This window comes from Vanessa cardui, chromosome 10, assembly GCF_905220365.1.
Source record: "Vanessa cardui chromosome 10, ilVanCard2.1, whole genome shotgun sequence".
NCBI lineage: Eukaryota > Metazoa > Arthropoda > Insecta > Lepidoptera > Nymphalidae > Vanessa > Vanessa cardui.
In genome coordinates, this window is record NC_061132.1 from 1,224,142 (window position 1) to 1,246,088 (window position 21,947).

Consider the following 21,947-nt stretch of genomic DNA (forward strand, 5'->3'; position numbering starts at 1 on the left):
ATCATTTGTTACCTGTTCTTTCAACTGCCGTTCAAGCGCTGCGATTCTGTCATTCGCTTCTTCGAGCTGTTGGTGAAGGCCATCCTTGTCGCGGAGGGATGATGTCAATCGTCTCTCGAGTTCAGCTCTCTTATCGCTCATCAGGGCTAACTCTGACTTAAGCGATTCAAGACTTTGAACATGATCCTGTCAAAACAAGACTTATGTTACATTTTTACATTTACATTAGCTCCCTGTAAATTTCCAACTGCTGTGTTAAGGCCTCTCCCTCTGAGGAGAAGGTTTGGAACATATTCTACTGAGCTTCCAATGCGGTATAGTGGAATGTACATGTGGCAGACTGTCGATGAAATTAGACACATACAGGTTTTCACGATCATTTCTTCCACCGTCGAGTACGAGATGGAATAAGGCACATGAATATTCAGCGATGCTTGTCTGTCTGAACCCGTAATCATCGGTTAAGATGCGTGCTTTCTAACTACTGGGCCATCTCGGCAAACAACACTTAGTTTTAAGATATTCATTAAAATGTCTTAATATCACTCTTAAACAATCTATGACATCTTTGATAAATTAAATTACTCTTTATTTAAATTCTTGGTTGAATTGGATGGTTTATTTTCCCTTCTTACCTGTAAGCTAGTTTTTCTGATGGTGCATTGGTCTTTTAATGCCTCCAGCTGCGCCAGGAGTTGCGCCTCGGTCGCTGACGACTCTTTCAGCTGTACCGTGAGACGGGAGTTCTGTGCTGTTAGTTCTGCTATTAAGCTTGCTTTTTCTTCATCACGCTGAAACAAAAGAAATAACAATAATAAATCAAGTATTGATCAATTATTTTCAGGACATGTTTGTCCTAATTCGATAACACAGTACATTTCTAACAAAATTTGAAGATATCTACTACCTTTTTGTGACCATTCAATGTGCAATAACACTAATCCAGAGTGGATTCAGGGTAGGGTAGCCTTAATTACGATTACATTGTTTGGTTGGTGCAATAGAAATAGTATTGATTTGGAGTTTGTCAGAATAGTTTGACTTATATACAATGTATAATTATTAGTATACTGTTTTAGCTTAATAATGCCTATCCTGTGGTTCCAAGCTCAAATCAAATCAGGCCAGTATTGGATCATAATATTAAGAAAAACATAGTATCAGGAGATTTTCCTTTTCACTTCTGAACTTTTTCAGTCGTTTTGTCATCTCCGATAATAAATCGTTCTAAGGGAATAGAAACTTTATGTACCGTGATATATTTTACGCAAGTAGTTTGTGTTATTTTGGAAATATATATACATATATGGATATGAGTGTACATTATTATCGTGCTATAGCAAAAATATGACGTAGTAGTCCTGACCAAATAGGATCAGGATCACCTTTATTACCAAAATAGCTTATTATAATTAGTAAACATCCGAATTCACATCGCTTCATATAAGCAATGCCTTCCTTTGTTGGATAAAAAGTACGAAGTAAACACCTTTAAAGGCATACGTGCGATTAAATGTTGCACATGCATGCAAATATAAAGTACAATTTGCATGCAAACCACTTTCAAAATAAACATAAGTTTATTTTTGTTCTGATTACAGCATAAAAAAGTCATTGATTTATTATTTCGCCACAAAGATTTCCACAAAAATTGCACCTCATTATCAAAAGGTGTATGTGCAATAAGTTTATTTCTCTTAGAAATAACATTGCTAGAATGCCTTATGCTTGAAAATAAAACCATTGAGCTATGTTATATATAGCAGTATATGTATATATGAAGCTCAGGCTTAATTTAATTTTCAAACATGCAATACAGATTTCAGCAACTTAAATACAGGTAGATATAACTTCTAGTCCGATGTACACAAAGCTTATATGAGATGCTGTGTCTTTTAGGTTTTAATATATTATATAAGTAGTTCCACTTTCAATTTTGATTATTTCATGTTTAATGGAAGATAAGACAGTAACTTATTTCTAGAAACCAGTTAATTGGTAGAGCTTCCTAATTAAAATGTTGTGTACATTTTTCTGATTTTCTGGATAATTAAGAAATTCCAAAAATAAAAACAGTATAATTGGTAAATATTTAATTAAAACTTGTAAAATGTATGCGCCGTATAAGTAGTAAGATCACTTTATAGCGAAAGGAAACTATACATTTGAACTGGTGGTCGCTCCGCTTAATATGGTTTGTCAAATGAAGATTCAAAAAATGCTTGTAAAAGCCTATAGACTACAGGCCCATGCCCAAAAAATGGACGGGTCATAGGAACCACCAGGTGATGTCGCATGATTTTTGTACGGCGTTGCAGAATAATGGATTAGAAGCTGTATTGAAACAGAATGAAACTGATGCCGTACAGAATAAAATGACCAAATTTACCCTGGAAATTGTCAGAAAATCAATAAAAATTACCGACTTTGTGGGGCATAATTTTTACGGCACTGCGCGCTTTCTTATTATTTTTCATGGATTTACCGATGGTAAAAATGTCGTACAAAATAATATTACCTAAAAGGTACTCACTCTACCTGCGCTTTTGAATTCTCACCAGCACTCAGTTGGACAGCTTACAAGTGACGGCATAGAGCTGAATCTTATTATTTTATGCTCTTATATCGCCCTATATACGTCACCTGGTGGTTCATAGGACCCATCCATTTTTTGGACATGGGCCAAACTACTTTAATAAAGTATACTTTGATTTTGCGTGGTGACTACTTATCATACGATAGTTCATTGATCCATTGACTTTTTAAGGCTGGATAATATTTCTTTCACTAACGATATTTATTAAAGACCATTAAGCCCATTTGCAAGTCTGCCTACCTATTTTCAATATTAATTGGAAAAGTCCCGAATAGATTCTGTTTCATTTTTATTGGTTAGCTAAACTAATTAAGTGTGTAACAATGATTTGTGAACGAGATGTTATCGCAATAATTAATTAGAAACATTAGTAAAGTAAAGTAACAGCCTGTACATTTTCCACTGCTGAGATAAGGCCTCCTCTTCCATCAACGAGAGGGTTTGCAACATATTCCACCACGCTGTTCCAATGCGGGTTGGTGGAATGCAGATGCGGCAGAATTTCGATGAAATTAGACACATGCAGGTTTCCTCACGATGTTTTCCTTCACCGCCGAGCACGAGATGAATTATAAACACAAATTAAGCACATACAAATATATAGTGGTGCTTGCCAAACCCATTTGAAACCGCAATCATCGGTTATGATGCATGCGTTCTAACCACTGGGCCATCTCAGCTTTAGAAACATTAAAATAGATTGATGTTAAAGTGTGATAGATGTTTTGTTTCTTTTTTTTTAAATGTTTTCGTAATTGGAAATTTTATTATCACAATCGACTTTCAACGTTTGCCTTCGCTAAATTAAACAAGATGTTTATGGTAGTTTATGTCTTGAATGTCGTTGTAAAATGATATGATATTTAGAAAGCATACGTTGAATTGTTTTTGAATTTAAATTTCATAAAGAGAATGCTGTTTCCGATAAATATTAATTTCATTTTTTTTTATTAATTATTTTTGAAAAGGCAAACAACCGACAAACTTTTTCCTTTAGTGAAAGTCAAAAATCTGTATTCAATAAAGAATACAATTTCTAATTGATAGTTAAAAATCTAGTTCAGTAATAAACATATCGGGCCTAAGAAATCAAAACGAGCCTGAGACTGGAAATATATTCAGCGGGATTATCTTTAATGGCACATTTTACAATTATTGTTAATTGTTTCATACAATACTAGCGTATATTGTCGTAATTTGTAATAGCTTGGAAGCAATCATCTCATTTCCAAAGTATTCAATCATATAAGATCAAATATCGGATGAAATGCGATCACTGGTTAAGGATTGTGACCATCTTTTTCTCAAATCTTTCTTTCTAAACCAGTCCCTCAAAATTATTAAAATTGGATTTCTCATCAACCAAATCGATCATCAAATGTATTACTGTTTGTGAAAAATCCGAATGTTCCTAAAGTAAATGAGGTTGCCACAAAAAAGTATTTATAACATAATTCTTAATTTAAAATTCATTACCATTTGTCTTAAAAAAAAAGTTAAAACCAACACTTGGCTAGATATTTGGTTCTTGGAACTAATTAAACGACAGTCCCCAGCGTGACGGTCGAGTTCAATTTGTCGTTGTTGATATTTGCGAAATTTTCTTTTTTCAACGAAAATCCGAAGGTCGTTCTATTGACAATGGAGGATGTTGAAATACTAAAGTATGTTTAATGATTGCTGATATTTCTAACTGATTCATAAAGGCTTAAAATGTTAATTATATAAATAATTAATATAATAGCATAAAAGATTTCTTAATCTATATTTGTATACTGCTTTACTAATATAATGATTGAAAGTAACTCAAGATCAAATTACTGAACCAATTGAAATGAAAAGATGGTATGGCGATAGTTTGAGTCTCGATGAAGGACAAAGGCTTTTTAATGCATTCCTTGACAAGTTTAAATAAAGGGAGACGGTTGGTGTTTTAGTATTATATATTAGTCGCAGCTAGTTCTAGTTAGCATCTTACATACGTATAAATGTATAAACGTATTTCCTGTCATTATGATTTTATGTGTTACAATAATACTTCATATGGTAACACAGAAAATCATAATGTCAAAACTATATTTTTTTTATTTGGCTTTCATTTGTGCCAAGAGGGCACCGATGTCACGTGCGAATGTCAAAACTAAATATCAAACACTTAATCCTGAGGATCACTTCACTAATTGCACAGATTAAAAAAACAAATTAAACTATTGATTAGCAAAGTTGAGAATTTGAACAGCAGTTGAATGTACCTTATGAGATGACCAATGACCGATTATTTTACCCGTGCGAACCATTACAATGCACTTTTCATATATAATGATTACATTTGTTTTTGGAGGCGGTGACCAGCTAATTATCTTTATAGATCTCGTTTAAAAGTATTACTGGTAGTTTCAAAATGATTAATGTTTAACTATTGTAAATTAATATTGTTCGATCTAGCTGATAGATATAGATGATAAAAGATTTAATGAATACGTTCGAAACAAAAAGAATTCAAAAAAACTATACAGCTAAGGAATATTATTTAAGAATCAAATCAAAATATACTTTATTGGAGTAAGCTTTTACAAGCACTTTTGAATCGTCATTTCACACCTATATTAAGTGAAGCTTCCACCGGTTCGGAAAGTAGGTTCTACCGAGAAGAACCGACAAGAAACTCAGTAGTTACTCTTTTTCACCATTTAAAAATACAGTCATGTTTATCCTGCCTGTAATTCCACAAGTATTAATTTCACGCTTTTTTATCGTCTGCATAATATTGTACTGACTAATATGCCTTCTTAGCAGAGAAAGTGTGAAAATGTCTATCACATTTTGTGAGACCTAATAAATAATTGTTAACCTTATGACATTGTGTTTATAAAGACAGCTTTAATAAAAGTTGCTTTGTATGATCCATCAATATTCAAGCCACAGTTGAGGACTATAAGTGTCATCCACTGAAGTAAAGTACGTTCTATGCTATATCTAGATGAAATAACTTTCTAATTATTTAAATTGTGTCAGAGTTTATCGATAACAAATGAATCTTCCCTATTTATTATATTAGAATACACAGACAAAATACAACATTATAGTATAGGATGAAAGGTTAAAAGCGTGCGTCGACGATGTTATCGCTATAACGATCTTTTTCATATAAGGTTGTAGGTTTTAGGTTTGAAAAAGGCTTCCGTCCTGCCTTAAGGTTTAAGATGGCTTCATACATATCTTTAAATTGGGTTCATGGGTTTAGACGTGAAAGCATAATATACGGACAGGCAGGGTGAATAGGGATAACTGGCTTGAAATAATGACACAGGTGTTTTTGGAGAACTCAAAATGCTTGAAATTAACGTGTATGATATACACGAGCGGTTTGTGTTGCTCTTTAAAATCATAAGGCGCTCTAACACAGGGTTACTTTCGCATTTATTGGTATTATACCAAAAACCAATACCCTGACTATATAGATACGATGTTTTAACATTAAGGATTCTGTAACTTGACTTTTGTTGTCATAGCAACGATCGCTGAAAACTTTCAACAATTCAAAAACCAATCAAAATTATTTTTTACTATAATATTTAATCTGTATTGCTATGTTATCTGTGATTCAATTCTGCAATTAGAACAGCGTTAATAACGTTCTATTCTTTTTTCGAATATATTTTTTTTAATATTCCGAAGCGGTCTCATCGTCGACCGTGGCTGTTTCCTCGTCTTCCTACACAAAAACAAGTAATTGCTAAGGGTTTCCGCTTAACGCTTATCAAGCGAAATGGTCGACAATGGTAATTACTGGGATGTTGTTAGATAAGGTAGCAGTGTGTGGTCGTGGTTGCGACAGGATGACGGCAAGGTGGTCACGGTACGCAATGGTTTTAATACGCACATCTATCGACCAGTTCAAGTTAATGAACAGTGTTAGTGTAATGTTCACATATATAATTGTAAGATCGTTTTACAAGTTACATATAAATATATATTATATTTTAATATCCACTCGCCGTGCACACCACACCGTCTTCACCCGCGCCCAAATCATATATTTTATATTCCGCGCTTTCTGCGATGCGTGTCACTCGAGGGGACAGATACATAAATACACAGATAATATATATATATCCATAAACAATATAAGTCCAATAATATTTGTTATATTATTACAGATCTGTGAACACTACAGTTAGAATTGACGGTAGTTACCAATATACGAACGCATGCCTATGAAGATTTACATATCCCAGAGATTTTCGGTGTTTAAAACATAGAGCGGTTCGAAAGGAAAGGTTTTTGTATGTAATACATGAACAATATAGTAAAGAAACACTTATCATTTTAGAAGTTTCTAATGTGATGTCGTAAATAAACAAATTCTGTAGAATATTTAGCATCAGCATTGCATCCGTGCGAAGTCGGGGCGGGTCGCTAGTTAATAATAAAATACATTGAATTAGAGTGCGTTGATTACCATCCATAATATACATTTAATTGTATAATATGATAACATTAACATAAGCCTGTACATTATTGTATAATTTTAGTTGAGTCAAGTTAGTTAAATTATAATAAATTATTATAATATCATTAAGTTGGTTTTAACAGCATTTCATTATTACAAAGTAACTGTATTACGTGTGAGCCGAGATGGTCCAGTGGTTAGAACGCGTGCATCTTACCCGACGATTGCGGGTTGAAAGCCAGGAAATCACCACTGAATATACATGTGCTTAATTTGTGTTATAAATTAATCTCGTGCTCGGCGGTTAAGGAAAACATCGTGAGGAAACCTGCATGTGTCTCATTGAAACAGCGTGGTGGAATATGTTCCGAAACTTTCTCGTCTAAAGACGTCTTAGCCCAGCAATGGGAAATTTACAAGCTGTTGTAATTTTATTACGTAATCTAATAAAATTAAAAGTCTATTTCGTCGTCAGTTAATAAGCGGTCTTCGTAATTACTCCATGTAGGCGTAAACGACCTTGACGTTTTCACTATTATTGAAGTAACTCCTATAAATTACATGGAAATAACTGTTTGTTGTAGCGTTGACGTCACGACGACCGATGTTTTATTATTAAGGTTTACTTTATGCCCTACCCTAATATACCATTATGTTCAAGTTTTTTATTAGTGGAATATTTTATTGCGTTCAATTTAAGCCTGGATCGTTACCACATTTTCTACCCTATAACAGTTACACATTGTATATCTTTAAATAGTATTACACAAAGTCGCTTACCGCTGTAGGTCCCTATGTATGCTAAGATCTTTAAAATTACGGACGGATTTTGATGCGATCTTTTTAATAGATAGTTTATATGTATAGTACATGCATGACGAGTTAAAAATCAAAATCGAGATCAAAATATAGTTTATTCAAGTAGGCTTTTACAATCACTTTTGAATCGTCATTTAACAATTAAGTGAAGCTACGACTTAAGATTATGTCGTAAATAACACATTATTTTGCGTTTACATAGCAAACGCTGGCTGAACCCTACTAAATGTATAAAAATAATGTTTGTGTTATCTTATGACAAAAAAATGTGTAAACATTCTGTTATATATTCAGTATCAGTATTGCATCTGTCCGAAGCCGGGGCGGATCGCTAGAAACATATGAAAATAGTTATGAGGTGAATGTACCCTATTGACGTTGCTCGATTGGACGTTACTGATAAATACCACGTGGTAACCCCACACCCCCTGTGCTCTGTAACTGCAAAGACATGAGTCAAATGTACGTTCAGCGCAGTTCCCCCCCTCACTGATTTCTTAAGCGCAAATATAGTTTAATATAAATACTTTTATAAGTATTCTGGTAACAATTATCAAAAAAAGGTCTTGAGCATGGATGTGGGTGGATATAGAAAGGCCAAAGAAACGATGGATGGATTGTGTGAATGTCGATATGTTTAGAAAGAATGTTACTAGATGACGTGCGTCAGAGAAGTATGGAAGGAGAAGACGTGCTGCGCGGACCCTAAATAAAAATTGGGATAACGGCAGGAGGAAGATGATGAATAACCAAAAAAAAGGAATCAATGTTACTCAAATTTATTAACGCAATTAATATATCTCTTTGAAACCACAACCCAAGTATAGTATCAGCACAATCACTTTGCTGTCAGTCGCTGCTAGCGTGATCAAGCCTATCGAATCGCCCCCAAAGCGCGATGATAGAAGTTTCTCGTTAAAAAAAAACGTCTCGTGGGAAGAAAGTCCAGTTAGGAGGAAGTTGCTTTCGCTGTTTATTACGTATTAAACAATGGAATAAATTTAAAACGTTTGAAAATAATTACATGATAAAAAATTGAATTAGTATCAAAAAGCGCGTGTGAAATAAAACAATAACAAGAAATACGTTTAAGTAAATAATACTTTGGAAGGACCAGGGGCCTCGTCCCCTTTTCGTAGTCTTTACATAACCCTTTTCACTGTCCACTGTAAGCCGTGTTAAAGAACATCGTTTCGAATATACAAATGAAGCCCTTAGACACAATATACATTGGCTATTCAATTCTAATTCACATTTGTTTAAGGACTTTCGAAAACAAGCTTAACGAATAAAACGATTAGTCTAATCCGGATTATTGTAAAGCGGATTTAAGCGGCGAAAAATATCTTGAAGTAGTAAGGTTTCGGGGAAAACAGGCTGTCTAAAAAGAAGGTGCTATGGAACGTGACCAGTCTATTTTTATAGCTGCAAATTAAATAATCGATAGACGCTACGCAACTACGAGGCTTGTTTTTTATGAGCCGTCTCTTGGCGCGTTATATTTTTATATTATCCACAGTAAACGTAATCCTTCCTCACCTAATCAAAACTAAATCATACCTATATCATTATCATAAGCCTTTATTGCAGTGTCTGTTTGTCAGTTTAGGACATATCCTACAATTTGTATTTTATAATCACTTCTTAGCCTACGGAGTTAATTTTTTTCGGAATTATTTTTTATGTTAGCCATGATTATATCTATCAATACACATGGGTGCCGCCTGGTGAAAATATTTCCATAAAACATTTCCTTAAACGGAGGAGGAATTTGTCAAGCAGTGGACATAAACTAGCCTTTAAACTTCCCACTGCTGTGCTAAGAGGCCGCCTCTCCCTTTGAGGAGAAGAATAGAGCATATTCCTCCATGTTGCGCTTATACAGATAAGTAGTATGATCTGATTCTACACTCAGCATTAACTCTAGATGAAGGAACTCTTCAACGGTCAACAGTAGCGAATAATATATGTATTGAAGCCAGTTTCTTTACTAATAAAATGTATTATGCAATGAATGCAGTTCATTCATTATCAACAATGAAACAGATATCACGAGAGCTGACAATACCGTGCATGGACCTTGACTTACTTCGCAGAGCACCGTCCAATGTTAAACCAAACTACCAAATAAATGATAAACTCAACAATGCAATAAGGTCATATAATATTTTATTAAGTTAATGTAAATGATTCTTATTGTATTATTATTTTAAGGCGAACGGCAAAATGATCCACACACACACCTAAAGACATTAGCGCTGTAAGAAATATTGACCATTCCTCACATCACTAATGCGCCACCAATCCCGAGGTAAGATATTATGTTCCTTGTGCCATTTTTTTTTTTTTAATATTGGCCATCACATACATTACTCCGATCTCAATATAAGCAGATAAAGAAATTGTGTTATGGAAAATCAGAAGTAACAACGGTAGCGCAAAAACCCAGACCAAAGACTATATAGAAAACTAACGAATTATCGACATAGGCTTGACCGGGAATCGCACACGGGACCTCGGAGTGGCGCACCCATGAAAAAAATGGTACACACTTCTCGACCACAGAGGTCGTCATTATTCATCATTTATTTTGGATCGAACACCCTCCAAATGGAACACAACAATAACTAAATAACACAACAACTACAGTATGTTATATTTTTATGAGTAGATTATACTCACACAGACAGTCTTGCACAAATTGATACCGCCGATTAAATATAAGGCATAAGTATATGCACAAACAAAAACGTACTCTATATTCTGATTCGCAATTTGTTGAAGAGAAATCTGACGTAATCGGTAAGAGTTCAGACCCTACTGGAGTGAGGCCTTGAGATGGTCTAGTAAGGTAATCAATGTCAATCATATTAGGTCATAAGATAATATTGCCAAAATTATTGGCAGTTTAACCTCGATGTAATGGCCGATGCAGATAATGATCGTTATTTTAATGATTACAAGTTGTGCCAAACTTGTGTTTCTTAACAAAATTTACATTTAAAATCGATCGAATCGATTATTTATAAAAACGTTTTCAATAATTATTGCAACTGAATTTTAAACGATTACATTGAGCTGAAATTTAGACAGTATACTTGTTTAGACATTCCACAGAACCATATATATCAACACTTTTGTCACACTTTTGTAATTTTATAATATTTAACCCTAAGAGTGTGAACTAGGGGTTGAATGTTTATAAGGAAGTATGTTAATTCAATTAGAAACATGAAATTTTAAAATACACAGAAACATAAAGAGTGGTATAAATATATTTAACTAACCTAAGCATACAATAAAAAAAGCTGATGGTACAACAAATCGTCAAGACTGGAGAGAACGGTTCTAGAACGCATTACTTTTGCCTTATTAAAATAGTTTTTAAAAAAACTTTTTACTTGGTGGTAGGGCTTTTTGCAAGCCCGTCTGGGTAGGTACCACCCACACATCAGTTATAACAGTACTCAGTATTGTTGTGTTCCGGTTTGAAGTGTAAGTGAGCCAGTGTAACTGCAGGCACAAGGGACATAACAACTTAGTTCCCAAGGTTGATATCACATTGACGATGTAAGGAATAGTTAATATTTCTTACAGCGTCATTGTCTATGGGTGATGGTGACCACTTACCATCAGGTGGGCCATATGCTCGTCCACCAACCTATACCATAAAAAAAATCACTTTCAATTAAATCAACATAAAGTACCTGTTTAACTGAAGTGTCCCTGGTGCCGATCTTAGCAGTGAGCTCTTTGATGTCATTCTGCAGTTCCAGCAGCCTGGCTTCGTACTCCCCCTGCTCGGTGTCCAGACGGCGTCGAAGGAGATGCTTCTCTTGTTCCAACGCCTGGAGACAAAAACAAATGGTTTATATATAACTTGTAATAATCGTATTATTTTAATACAAATTCACGAAGAAAAATGTATACCAAAATTATTAATTTGATAGTAACTTTGTCTTTCTGGTATTCTTTCAAATTGATGAAGCTTGCTTGAACTCAAAGGAAGGGTAGGCTTACGTTTTGATATCTAACGCTTAACGATAAGCCCCTAAAACGAGCAACAACTACTACATATATTTGAGATATTTAGAAGAAGGTTATTTCTATTTTATTGTAAAAGCCTGTGGCTGTAATGACATGTTGGTAATCGTGATCATTTTCTCTTTGCAAAGGTCGAAATATAAAGACATAGAGTAACTTTCTCTTGGGTTCTTGAGCGACGGGGTCCACCCCTGAGTCTGTCTCTAAATTCATGTAAAGCGCTTTTCCTGGGCCTAATTGTACTCACAACGGTTATCAAAACTATAAGCCTATTCTCTTCCAATATACATTCGACTATTCCTCCCAAAAGTTAATCTAAGCTAAATCCTATCAGAGACTTTGAGAGAATGATATTAAACTTTCATATTATTGTAATTTATCGTTTAAGGAGATATTTAGATAAACGCTTAGGCGAATATTTACAGACTTCAAAAAATCGTCGGTACAAATAGTATATACTAATAAATATATAAATATGTATATAGAAAAACATAGAGATGACGAAATTACTTTTTCGTCGTAATGACTGTCGTATGACAGTTAAATATTGTATTTATCGTTTTAAAAAATGTTAACAATATATTAAACGAAATTACAAGACCCTTGTCTCAATACATTAATATTTCATTAAAACCTGTGCAACTGTGCAAATTATGGCGGGACAAAGTAAACTGAAGTTTATTGACTTATAGAGAAACAATCGGGCCTTGCGTCAGTAATTACATTCAATATATTCAAAGAAGAATAGCCTTTATGTTTATATAATTAAAGCACAGAATTCCAATTCTATAAGTTGCAGGTGTTCAAATAAGAAAATGTCCTAAGCGACCGCGTCGTGAAAACAACATGCAATTAAAATTTTAAAATAAATTAAAACGAAGATGATACCTACCTAAGATTTTATTTCAATAGGGACCTTATCATCGAATCAAATTCCTTTATTCAATATAGAAGCATTACACTTACTTATTGCATTTATTGATTGTCAATATATCAAACACATCTTAATACTCCATGCAACTAACTTTAAGTATACATATTTCAATGGCAGCAGGAATAAAGATAAAAAAAACTTTAGATTTAGAGATGCCACGAATACATTTTTGTTTTTCATATACATATATGTATATTGCGTTCGTAACAGATTAACAAAATGAAAATTCAAATCATTAATGATCAATGTTCGTCCACTGCTGGACATAGGCCTCTCCAATTACCGCCACTGTGATCGTTCTTGGGGTACTCGTATCCAGCTCCTACCAGCCGTAAAAAAATTTAAATAAAATTAATGAATTCGCATCTGACTATAACAGATACCATAATGACTGCATTAACTGTATACGATGGAAATAAAAAAAAAACGCGAATCAAACGCGAGATCTGAGCATCACATTTGAGTAAAAAATTGAATTTCCTGTCTGACAAATTGCGATCAACAATTTCATTGTTCTCTTATCGCTCTCGAGATCCGCTGATAAAGAAAGTTTGTGACATGACATTAGAAATCACTGTGGTAACAGGGTCGGTGGTGTTTCGGTATTAATGTGTTCTGACCTTTATTTGTATAGGAGGAAAAGCTATGAGTGCACGTGGTACGATGGCCCAGATAGGAGATCATGTAGACCATGGCATGTGAACACTTGAACCATAGAGTCGTCGCTGATAAGTGGGCCGTTTTCACAATTCTTCTAATTGAACAATGGCAGCCTCTGCTTCCGATGTAACGCGCAATTTCTTTGTTTTGCGTATTCTGTCACAGGGGAGCACTTTGATATAAAAGTTAATTTTGAACTCTATGATTTTGAATTGTGAATGAGAGGATCGTTATCTCTTTTAAGTTGAAAAATATTCTGTATTGTTTAAAATAAAGAAACGATAATTATTATATTTCAGGACATCAATTATGTAAAAAAGCGTGGGATTATGACTTCCAAACAACAACAACAACAGCCTGTAAATTCCAACTGCTGGGCTAAAGGCCTCCTCTCCCTTTGAGGAGAAGGTTTGGAACATATTCCACCACGCTGTTCCAATGCGGGTTGGTGGAATGCACATGTGGCAGATTTTCTATGAAATTTGTCACATGCAATCAGCAGGTTTCCTCACGATTTTTTCCTTCCCCGCTGAGCACGAGATGAATTATAAAGACAAATTAAGCACATGAAACAACGGTGCTTGCCTGGATTTGAACCCGCAATCATCGGTTAAGATGCACGCGTTCTAACCACTGGGCCATCTCGGCTCTGTGATTTCAAAGCAGGATATATTCCATCTATACCAATATTATAAATGCGAAAGTAATTCTGCTGAACCGAATTTCATGATATTAACTTTTTTTGCCTAACACATGTCAAACAACCCTCTAAAACGATAGCGGCGCCGCGGGTGATCAATAATACATATATAGTTGTATTTAACTAACATGTCTGTATAAGATTTTAAATTAACTTCAGTCTTCAGTCAACAAGACATTCGTAGATAATGTCGAAATATCGAGCTCCAACGGATAAAAAATAAAAAGACATGGTAAATATCCCGTAACTAATAACTGTAATAACATGTCTGTATTTTTAAATAGTTGAAAAAGAGCAACTACTGATCTTCTTGTCTGTTCTACTCGGTAGAATCTACTTTCCGAACCGGTGGTAGCTTCACTTAATATAGTTGTTAAATGACGATTCAAAAGTGCTTGTAAAAACCTACTTGAATAAAGTATATTTTGATTATTATTTTTTTGTAAGACCACGTACACACTAGTCATGACTTTTACATTAAACTTTATACCTTCAAAACCTTCTAACTGATTTATACTAACTCGAATAAAAAAACAAAGTAGCGTCTGACGTTCTCGGGAAATCAAACTTTCAACTAATTAAGCTCAGCGGTTTAGGCGTGAAGCTATAACAAAAAGAATGACTTTCGTATCATCATACTATAACACAAAGTCGCTGTCTATCCCTGTGTATACTTAAATCTTCAAAATTATTCAACGAATTTTGAGTCAATTTTTTGTAATAGACAGTGATTCGAGAGGAAGTTATTTGTATATAATACATGGACAATGTAGTAAAGAAATACTGATAATTTAAAAAGTTTCTAATGTGATGTCGTAAGTAAACAAATTATGTTCTATATTTAGTATCAGTATTGCACACATCCGGATCAGGTCGGTAGTTAATAATATTAGCAAAGATGTTTCTATAGTAACGCGTTATCAAATACAAGATCTCAGATGTTACGTATGCACTTGCTCACCTACTATACAAATATTGCATCAATTTACTAGAAATATACTAGAAATCTTCGTAGTAAAGACATTATAAAATCACGTTTTACATGTGTTGGTTTGTGTTTGTGTGTGTGTGTGTAAGTATAGAGATGGTTTTTGAAATAAAAAAAGCGCCTAAGCAATTCACTGGAGACGAGAAATGTACACGGTTATGAAATTACATCGTGAGAAATAGATCTAACTTCCAGTCATTTTTTATACACATCCGCCGGTAAGCCTTTCCATTATTGCAGAATTGCAGATCTATCTTTATGCACCATAAATACGAATATAATATCGTACACCACAAACGAATATTGAAAAATAAATTATTATTAAAAATCGGTAGGTTATATAATTTGTACCTAATTCGTCTACGAAAAGAAAATGATCACGACACCAATAATAAATCAAAAGTACATGATTAAATGCTATTAAATTAAAAAAATTAACACAAGAATATAATATTATATTGATCTTATTATTATACAATTATTGTAGTATAGTATAGATATACCTACATACACTAAATAGCATTTTAGTATGTCATCTATCAGAGGACGGATTATCCGATTAGCGGCTTCTTAATTATTATTAATTAGATTAATTACTTGGGTTCTTTTGGGTAAGTTACTGCTATACAGCACTACTCAGTAACGTGGTGTTACAGTTGTAATTTTAGGCACAAATACCTAAATTCTTCGATTCCAAGGTTTGTGCCGGTGTCAGAAATGGTTGATAAATTGTTACAGAGCCAATGTAGATGGACAGTGGAAACCAATTACCATTGACCTGTCATTGACAACTGTGTATCTTTATAACGCGCGTGAGAAATTCTACATCATAATTAAAAGTATTTTTAATTAATTACAATAAAAACAATGCACCTATTTATTAATAAAATAATAGTAATGAATACGATACTAATTACTCTTTTTTCATAATTGAAACGTTCACAGTTTTAATTTGTAATAAAACAAAATTTGTAAAATAAGGTAAGGTGTGAAGTTGTCTATTTCGAGCCGCTTGTTTCGGCATGCGCGTGCGCATCAAAAATTCACTCTTAACATTTTTTCATAACAAACTTAACAAAATATAACTTATTAAAAAAATAAGATTATCGTAGTGAATGTAATTTAGTTACATGTAACATTATTATTTTAACTTAAGATAATTTATGACATTAAATGTCACAACTTAGGTGCAGCATCGGCGAATTCGTAAATCTTTATGCAAACGTAATAATTTGTAATGTTATATACCCAGATACATTTTTAATTTGTTGATGCTTCATTTACAACAACAACAACATCAGCCTGTAAATTTCCCACTGCTGGGTTCAGGGAAAGGAGGCCCTTTGAGAAGAAGGTTTGGAACATATTCCACCACACTGTTCCAATGCGGGTTGGTGGAATACACTTGTTTCCCTTGTACTTTGTTCCACAGAATTTCTATAAAATAAGACACATGCAGGTTTCCTCACGATGTTTTCCTACCCCACCGAGCACGAGATGTGATAAACACAAATTAAGCACATGAATATTCAGTGGTGACTGGGTTTGAATCCGCAATCATCGGTTAAGATGCACGCGTTCTAACCACTGGGCCATCTCTGCTCTACATCTACTGCTTCATTTAAATTGTGTCGTGTTTTACTCTTATATATAGTTTCCGTTTTCTTAACGTATGTGACTATTATTTGTAATACGCAAATGTTTTTGATATCCGCTTAATATGTGAAAGGAAAACTTTAAGGACAGATTTAATGGACAATCACTGAATGTTACCGACAATCGCTCTTTGTACATAATTTACTTCAATATTAATCATTTTAAGAATGTGTGCGTGCGTAGCTTGTATGTGTGAATTAATTTTAAAAATGGAATCATGTGCATTGTTTGTATTTAATGAGTTTCGTGACATCAGATTGATCGGATACTTTGTATGTTACATTTATTATATTAAAGTGGAACCTCTAAATATAATAACTCTATGGTCGAAACCTCTTTGAATGCATAACGATTACTTTAATACAACTGATCATCTTTTGACAATTCTTAGTCATACGTATTTTTTTAACAATGATTATTTTAAATACCAAAGTAACAAGACCCATGGTCAGATTGCTTGTATCTTGACTAAAGATAGTGGGTTCCCATCCGAGGACGAACCAAGAAGTTTTTATTAGCTTAATTCGCGTTTCTAATTCATCTCGTGCGACGGTAAATATATCACAAGCCCACCTATGTGGATTGGAAGAAATTCTGTGCCATGTATGCCAACCCAGATTGAAACAGCATGGTAATATCATCTCTAAACTCTATTCAAGAGGAAAGATGGCTTTTCCTTGATTATAATTGGCTATTAGTATACTATTCTTTAAAGTAAAAAGAAAGTTGCATCAATCAAAAATAAGAATCCCATTCGTATTTATATTTATTTGCTTATTTGAATAATTATACTATCGTAAAAATTATAAAATTTTAATAAAATTTGCAACGCAAGATTTACACTGACTATAATATAATTTAAACACTAATATCTAACTCTATGTATTAATAACATGGATGAGTCACGAAGGCTCATCACGAACGAATCAAGAGTCGATTAGGATGCGCAAGCGCATAGCGCTGCGTGCGCAAGACTCCGGGTAGACTACGATTGCCTAATACAGATACAGGGACGAACGGACTGTACAATTATTTAATTTAGCATGATTGTAAAGTAATAAATATATTTGTTAAAAATATAATTGTAGATATTATTAAAATATATATTTAATTATATATTGTATTCAATGTCTTATAACATAAGTTACTTTAAGCGAGGCGTTAAGAGGAGTTTATTCTTGCTGACCGTCTTAGTTTTAAAGACTACCACTTACCATCAGATAGTGTGGACTAATATACTTACTCGGTTTATAAAAAAAATCATCAAATCAGAATATTTTTATAACAACACTTAAAATACATATTTATTGACAATAATCGCGACCCTTCTTAGCTTCAATTGGGTACCATTTTTTAATTAAGAATATGACGAATTTATACCCTATAGCATTAAGAAATAATATTCTTTCCACCAGTATTATTTTCCAGACCCCACAAACAAACAAACATGCCTCTGTATAATATATAAGAAAATAAACATTAATTGTAGATATAATAACAAATTGTTTTAATTATATATATAATTGTGTGTTGTATTAGTTCGGGCCGTGCGTGTAAGGCGAGCTGAATATTAATTCGGCTACTTATATGAGCTCTAACGCTCCGCTTTCACTTGCTTTGATATGCACTGCACCGACGTGCGGTTAGGCGAAATTTGCATATATTATATATTGTTAATGATAATTCTTATGAGGGTAACATAGTGGTATTATCCTAGATTAACATATATTTATATCTACACATAAATATCTTTAAATCAATAGAATCTTGCAACGATAAATTATAGTGCGTTCCGTGCAGGCTGGTGAAATTGATCCGGGGAATGATTCTGAGCAAAGCCAATTTATTTTTCCATATACAGGGTGTTTGCGTTTCCATTGTAATGGGTCTTAATTGTACCCAAAATTAAGGTTAAACGAGATTACCATCTTCTAGGCATTAAATCGTCTAACATAAGTGACGAGCGTTTAGAAACGTTTAGTATTTGTCGCGCGCGGCTTTGCTCGCGTTTTAGGGGGTTTTTTGACACGTATTAGCCAAAAAGATAACCTATGTCCTTTCTTGGAGTCAAAATTTGCTTCATACCAAATTTCATCAATTCATTGGTTTGGTCGTGAAAGAACGACATACAGACATACAGACAGTTACTTTCACATTTATAATATATAACATACGTAAGTAGGTATAAGATTCACTAAATATACCTACGAGTAGGCTTTTACCGAGAGTAGTCTTAAAAACGCCTGTTTTTCTATACCGCTTTTTTATACGTTAGTGTACGTGTCCAAAAAGTTCACATATTTTATTCACATATTTAAAAAAAAATCGCGTATCTTTTGTTTTTATTTAATAATTTACGATCGCATAATATGACAGTAAAGTGACGAGTTTGTTGGGAATTATGAAACTTTTCAACTCAGAACTACTATCATATATCACTTAATACATACATTTAAACATAATTCGAATAAGGAACAGGAAAAACAAAAGAAATAGAGAAGAAAAAAGACGCGGAACAGTAATGTTGCTACACTAAAATAACAATTTAAAGTAAAAATAATACTTTATATTTACTGTGTCAATTATATACTTTAAACACATATATTAAGCACGTATAAATTCCAAATAATAATTCATTCATTGCTTCTTTAATTAAATTATTTTAATTTACAATTTACAAATTATGCAATGGCAGACGCTATACAGCCAAATGTATAATTATCTCCAGCTAACAATAAGTTGATTAAAACATACAAACATACTTCTTATCTTAAAACATCAGTATTGTAATGCTGTCAATGAAGTTAGTAATTAAAAAACAAGGCCACAACTTACCAAGGAGTTTATACTCCTTTGGGGGAATGCAATAAAAAAAATCAACTGCACCATCTAAAGTGATGGTATAATGGTATGAATAATCGCTAATCCTATGCCTTAGACCACAGCTCAAAGGTCACACGAATACTTAAGCAATGGTTTCCGTAAAAACTGCCCATTGTTGTGTTTCGACATTACACACTAAGAGCTGGAATAGGGTTGTCACATTTTATTATAAAATAGAAATGTGCATGCACGAAATATTTATGAAAATCAAATTGATTAATTGAAATCTTATTTAATTTAAAAATACATAAGAACTTGTAAGAAAATTCTGGTATAATATTTATAGTAAGATTAATTTAGTAATGTTTTGGCAGCCCTAGCTTATGAATAAGATATTCAACTAACAACTCATTAGATTCTAGGTTTCCCCTTTATTTCGTAACGTGATGATGTTCACGAGTCGACGTCGCCTTCAAAAACATTTCGCTTTTTTTCATTAATAATAATCTACACAAAGAAATAACGAGGATTTATTTTGTAATTGTCAAGAGGCTCTCCTAAACTTATACCAAGAATATACAGTTTGTTCCGAGGTTTAAAACATTAAAGTAAAGTAACAGCCTGTAAATTTCCCACTGCTGAGATAAGGCCTCCTTTTCCATTAAGAAGAGGGTTCGGAACATATTCCACACGCTGTTCCAATGCGGGTTGGTGGAATGCACATGTGGCAGAATTTCGATGAATGAATTGGTATGCAGAAAACTCGTACTCCAAGAAAGGACATAGACTACCTTTTTGCCTAACACATGACAACTAGTTAGTATATAAATACTACGCCTTGCAGTTTCGTGATAGGAAACTTCGTATTTGGAATAACATCAATGGCATATACATAGAACTCATACCAGAAGATGCAGCGCATTTCGAAAAAGGTTTTATATATCATATATACCCTTGCAGTTTTGTTAATGATAGAAAAGTTCGTATTTGGAATAACGTCAATGGCGCCGATTACCAAGATCTTCAGTAACTAATGAGCCGAGATGGCCCAGTGGTTAGAACGCGTGCATCTTAACCGATGATTGCTGGTTCAAACCCAGGCAAGCACCACTGAATATTCAATGCTTAATTTGTGTTTATAATTCATCTCGCGTTCGGCGGTGAAGGAAAACATCACGAGGAAACTGCATGTGCCTAATTTCATAGAAATTGCATTGAAAAAGCGTGGTAGAATAAGTTCCAAACCTTCTCCACAAAGGGAGAGGAGGCCTAAGCCCAGCAGTGGGAAATTTACAGGCTGTTGGAGTTGTTGTTACCTAATAATTATGTACAATTAAAATATAAAGCATCCTATGTTATAATTTACAACATATTTAGTTTCATAACCCGTCCAGTGGTACGAGTATGATTGAGCAACAAATGTGCAAGCGGTTTTTGGTAACGAGATATCATACCTTCAAATCTGAAGACATCAGATTAGAGACACAAATTATTTCTTTGAAGATAGATACACTTCCGAGATTGAAAATATTCTCGCGTTTATCATTCAGATCAGCATCGTGTACCGACAGCAAAAACATTACATTAAATAAAAATCAAATCCTTTTAAAAATAAGTTCATACTTCTATAAAAGGTAAAACCTATTAAAAGTAAGTAGTAAGTAACCTATACAAATGGATAGTTTACAAGGTATGTTGTCAAAACGTGCTGGCGACAAAAGAAACGTATGCTTAGTACTTACTACAGTATACAGTTATCAATTAATATTTCAATTTAGGAACAAAACGACCTGTCAATGCTTAACAGTCAACATCAAGTCACTCCTCAGTCAATGTAAAATAGAAAATCCAGTTGAGTTTCTTTCGCCGGTTCCAGACTTATCTGACTTATAATTAAATAAATCCAACACACCTAAATTGACAAAATATTTATAGTCATGTTTTTATCTCAAAATAAATCGAATATCAATTTGACGACTGTACGAATCAATAGCAATCGTTTTTTAGTAATCAGAAGTTTGCTATAAGCTTTTAACGATGTATATAATAAAACATTGCGAATTAGCAAAAAAATCGATACAAAAGTAAAACAATGGAACGAGAAATCGAAGAAAGGGAAAGCCACTGCCGGGTCACGTGTGATTAACAAAAAAAAAGCACAATAGACTTGTTCAGCGATAAAATCTCGCAAATGTTCGATTTACATAATTTCCTACTAATATTTTTCCCAACATCGATTTAATTCGAATAATGCGAATTCGTTAAAAAGTAGAA

At 33.6% G+C, this 21,947-nt stretch overlaps 1 protein-coding gene across 1 annotated transcript in view; it reads right to left on the reverse strand.

Moving 5' to 3' along the window:
• Window positions 1-21,947, reverse strand: part of LOC124532727 (bicaudal D-related protein homolog) — a 103,089-nt gene that overhangs the window by 23,960 nt on the left and 57,182 nt on the right. Inside the window, exons 2-4 of the mRNA XM_047107770.1 lie at window positions 11,576-11,716; window positions 636-791; window positions 13-186 (exon numbers count right to left, since the gene is read on the reverse strand). Coding sequence (XP_046963726.1) covers window positions 13-186; window positions 636-791; window positions 11,576-11,716 — 471 coding nt within the window. The remainder of the gene's footprint in view (window positions 1-12; window positions 187-635; window positions 792-11,575; window positions 11,717-21,947) is intronic.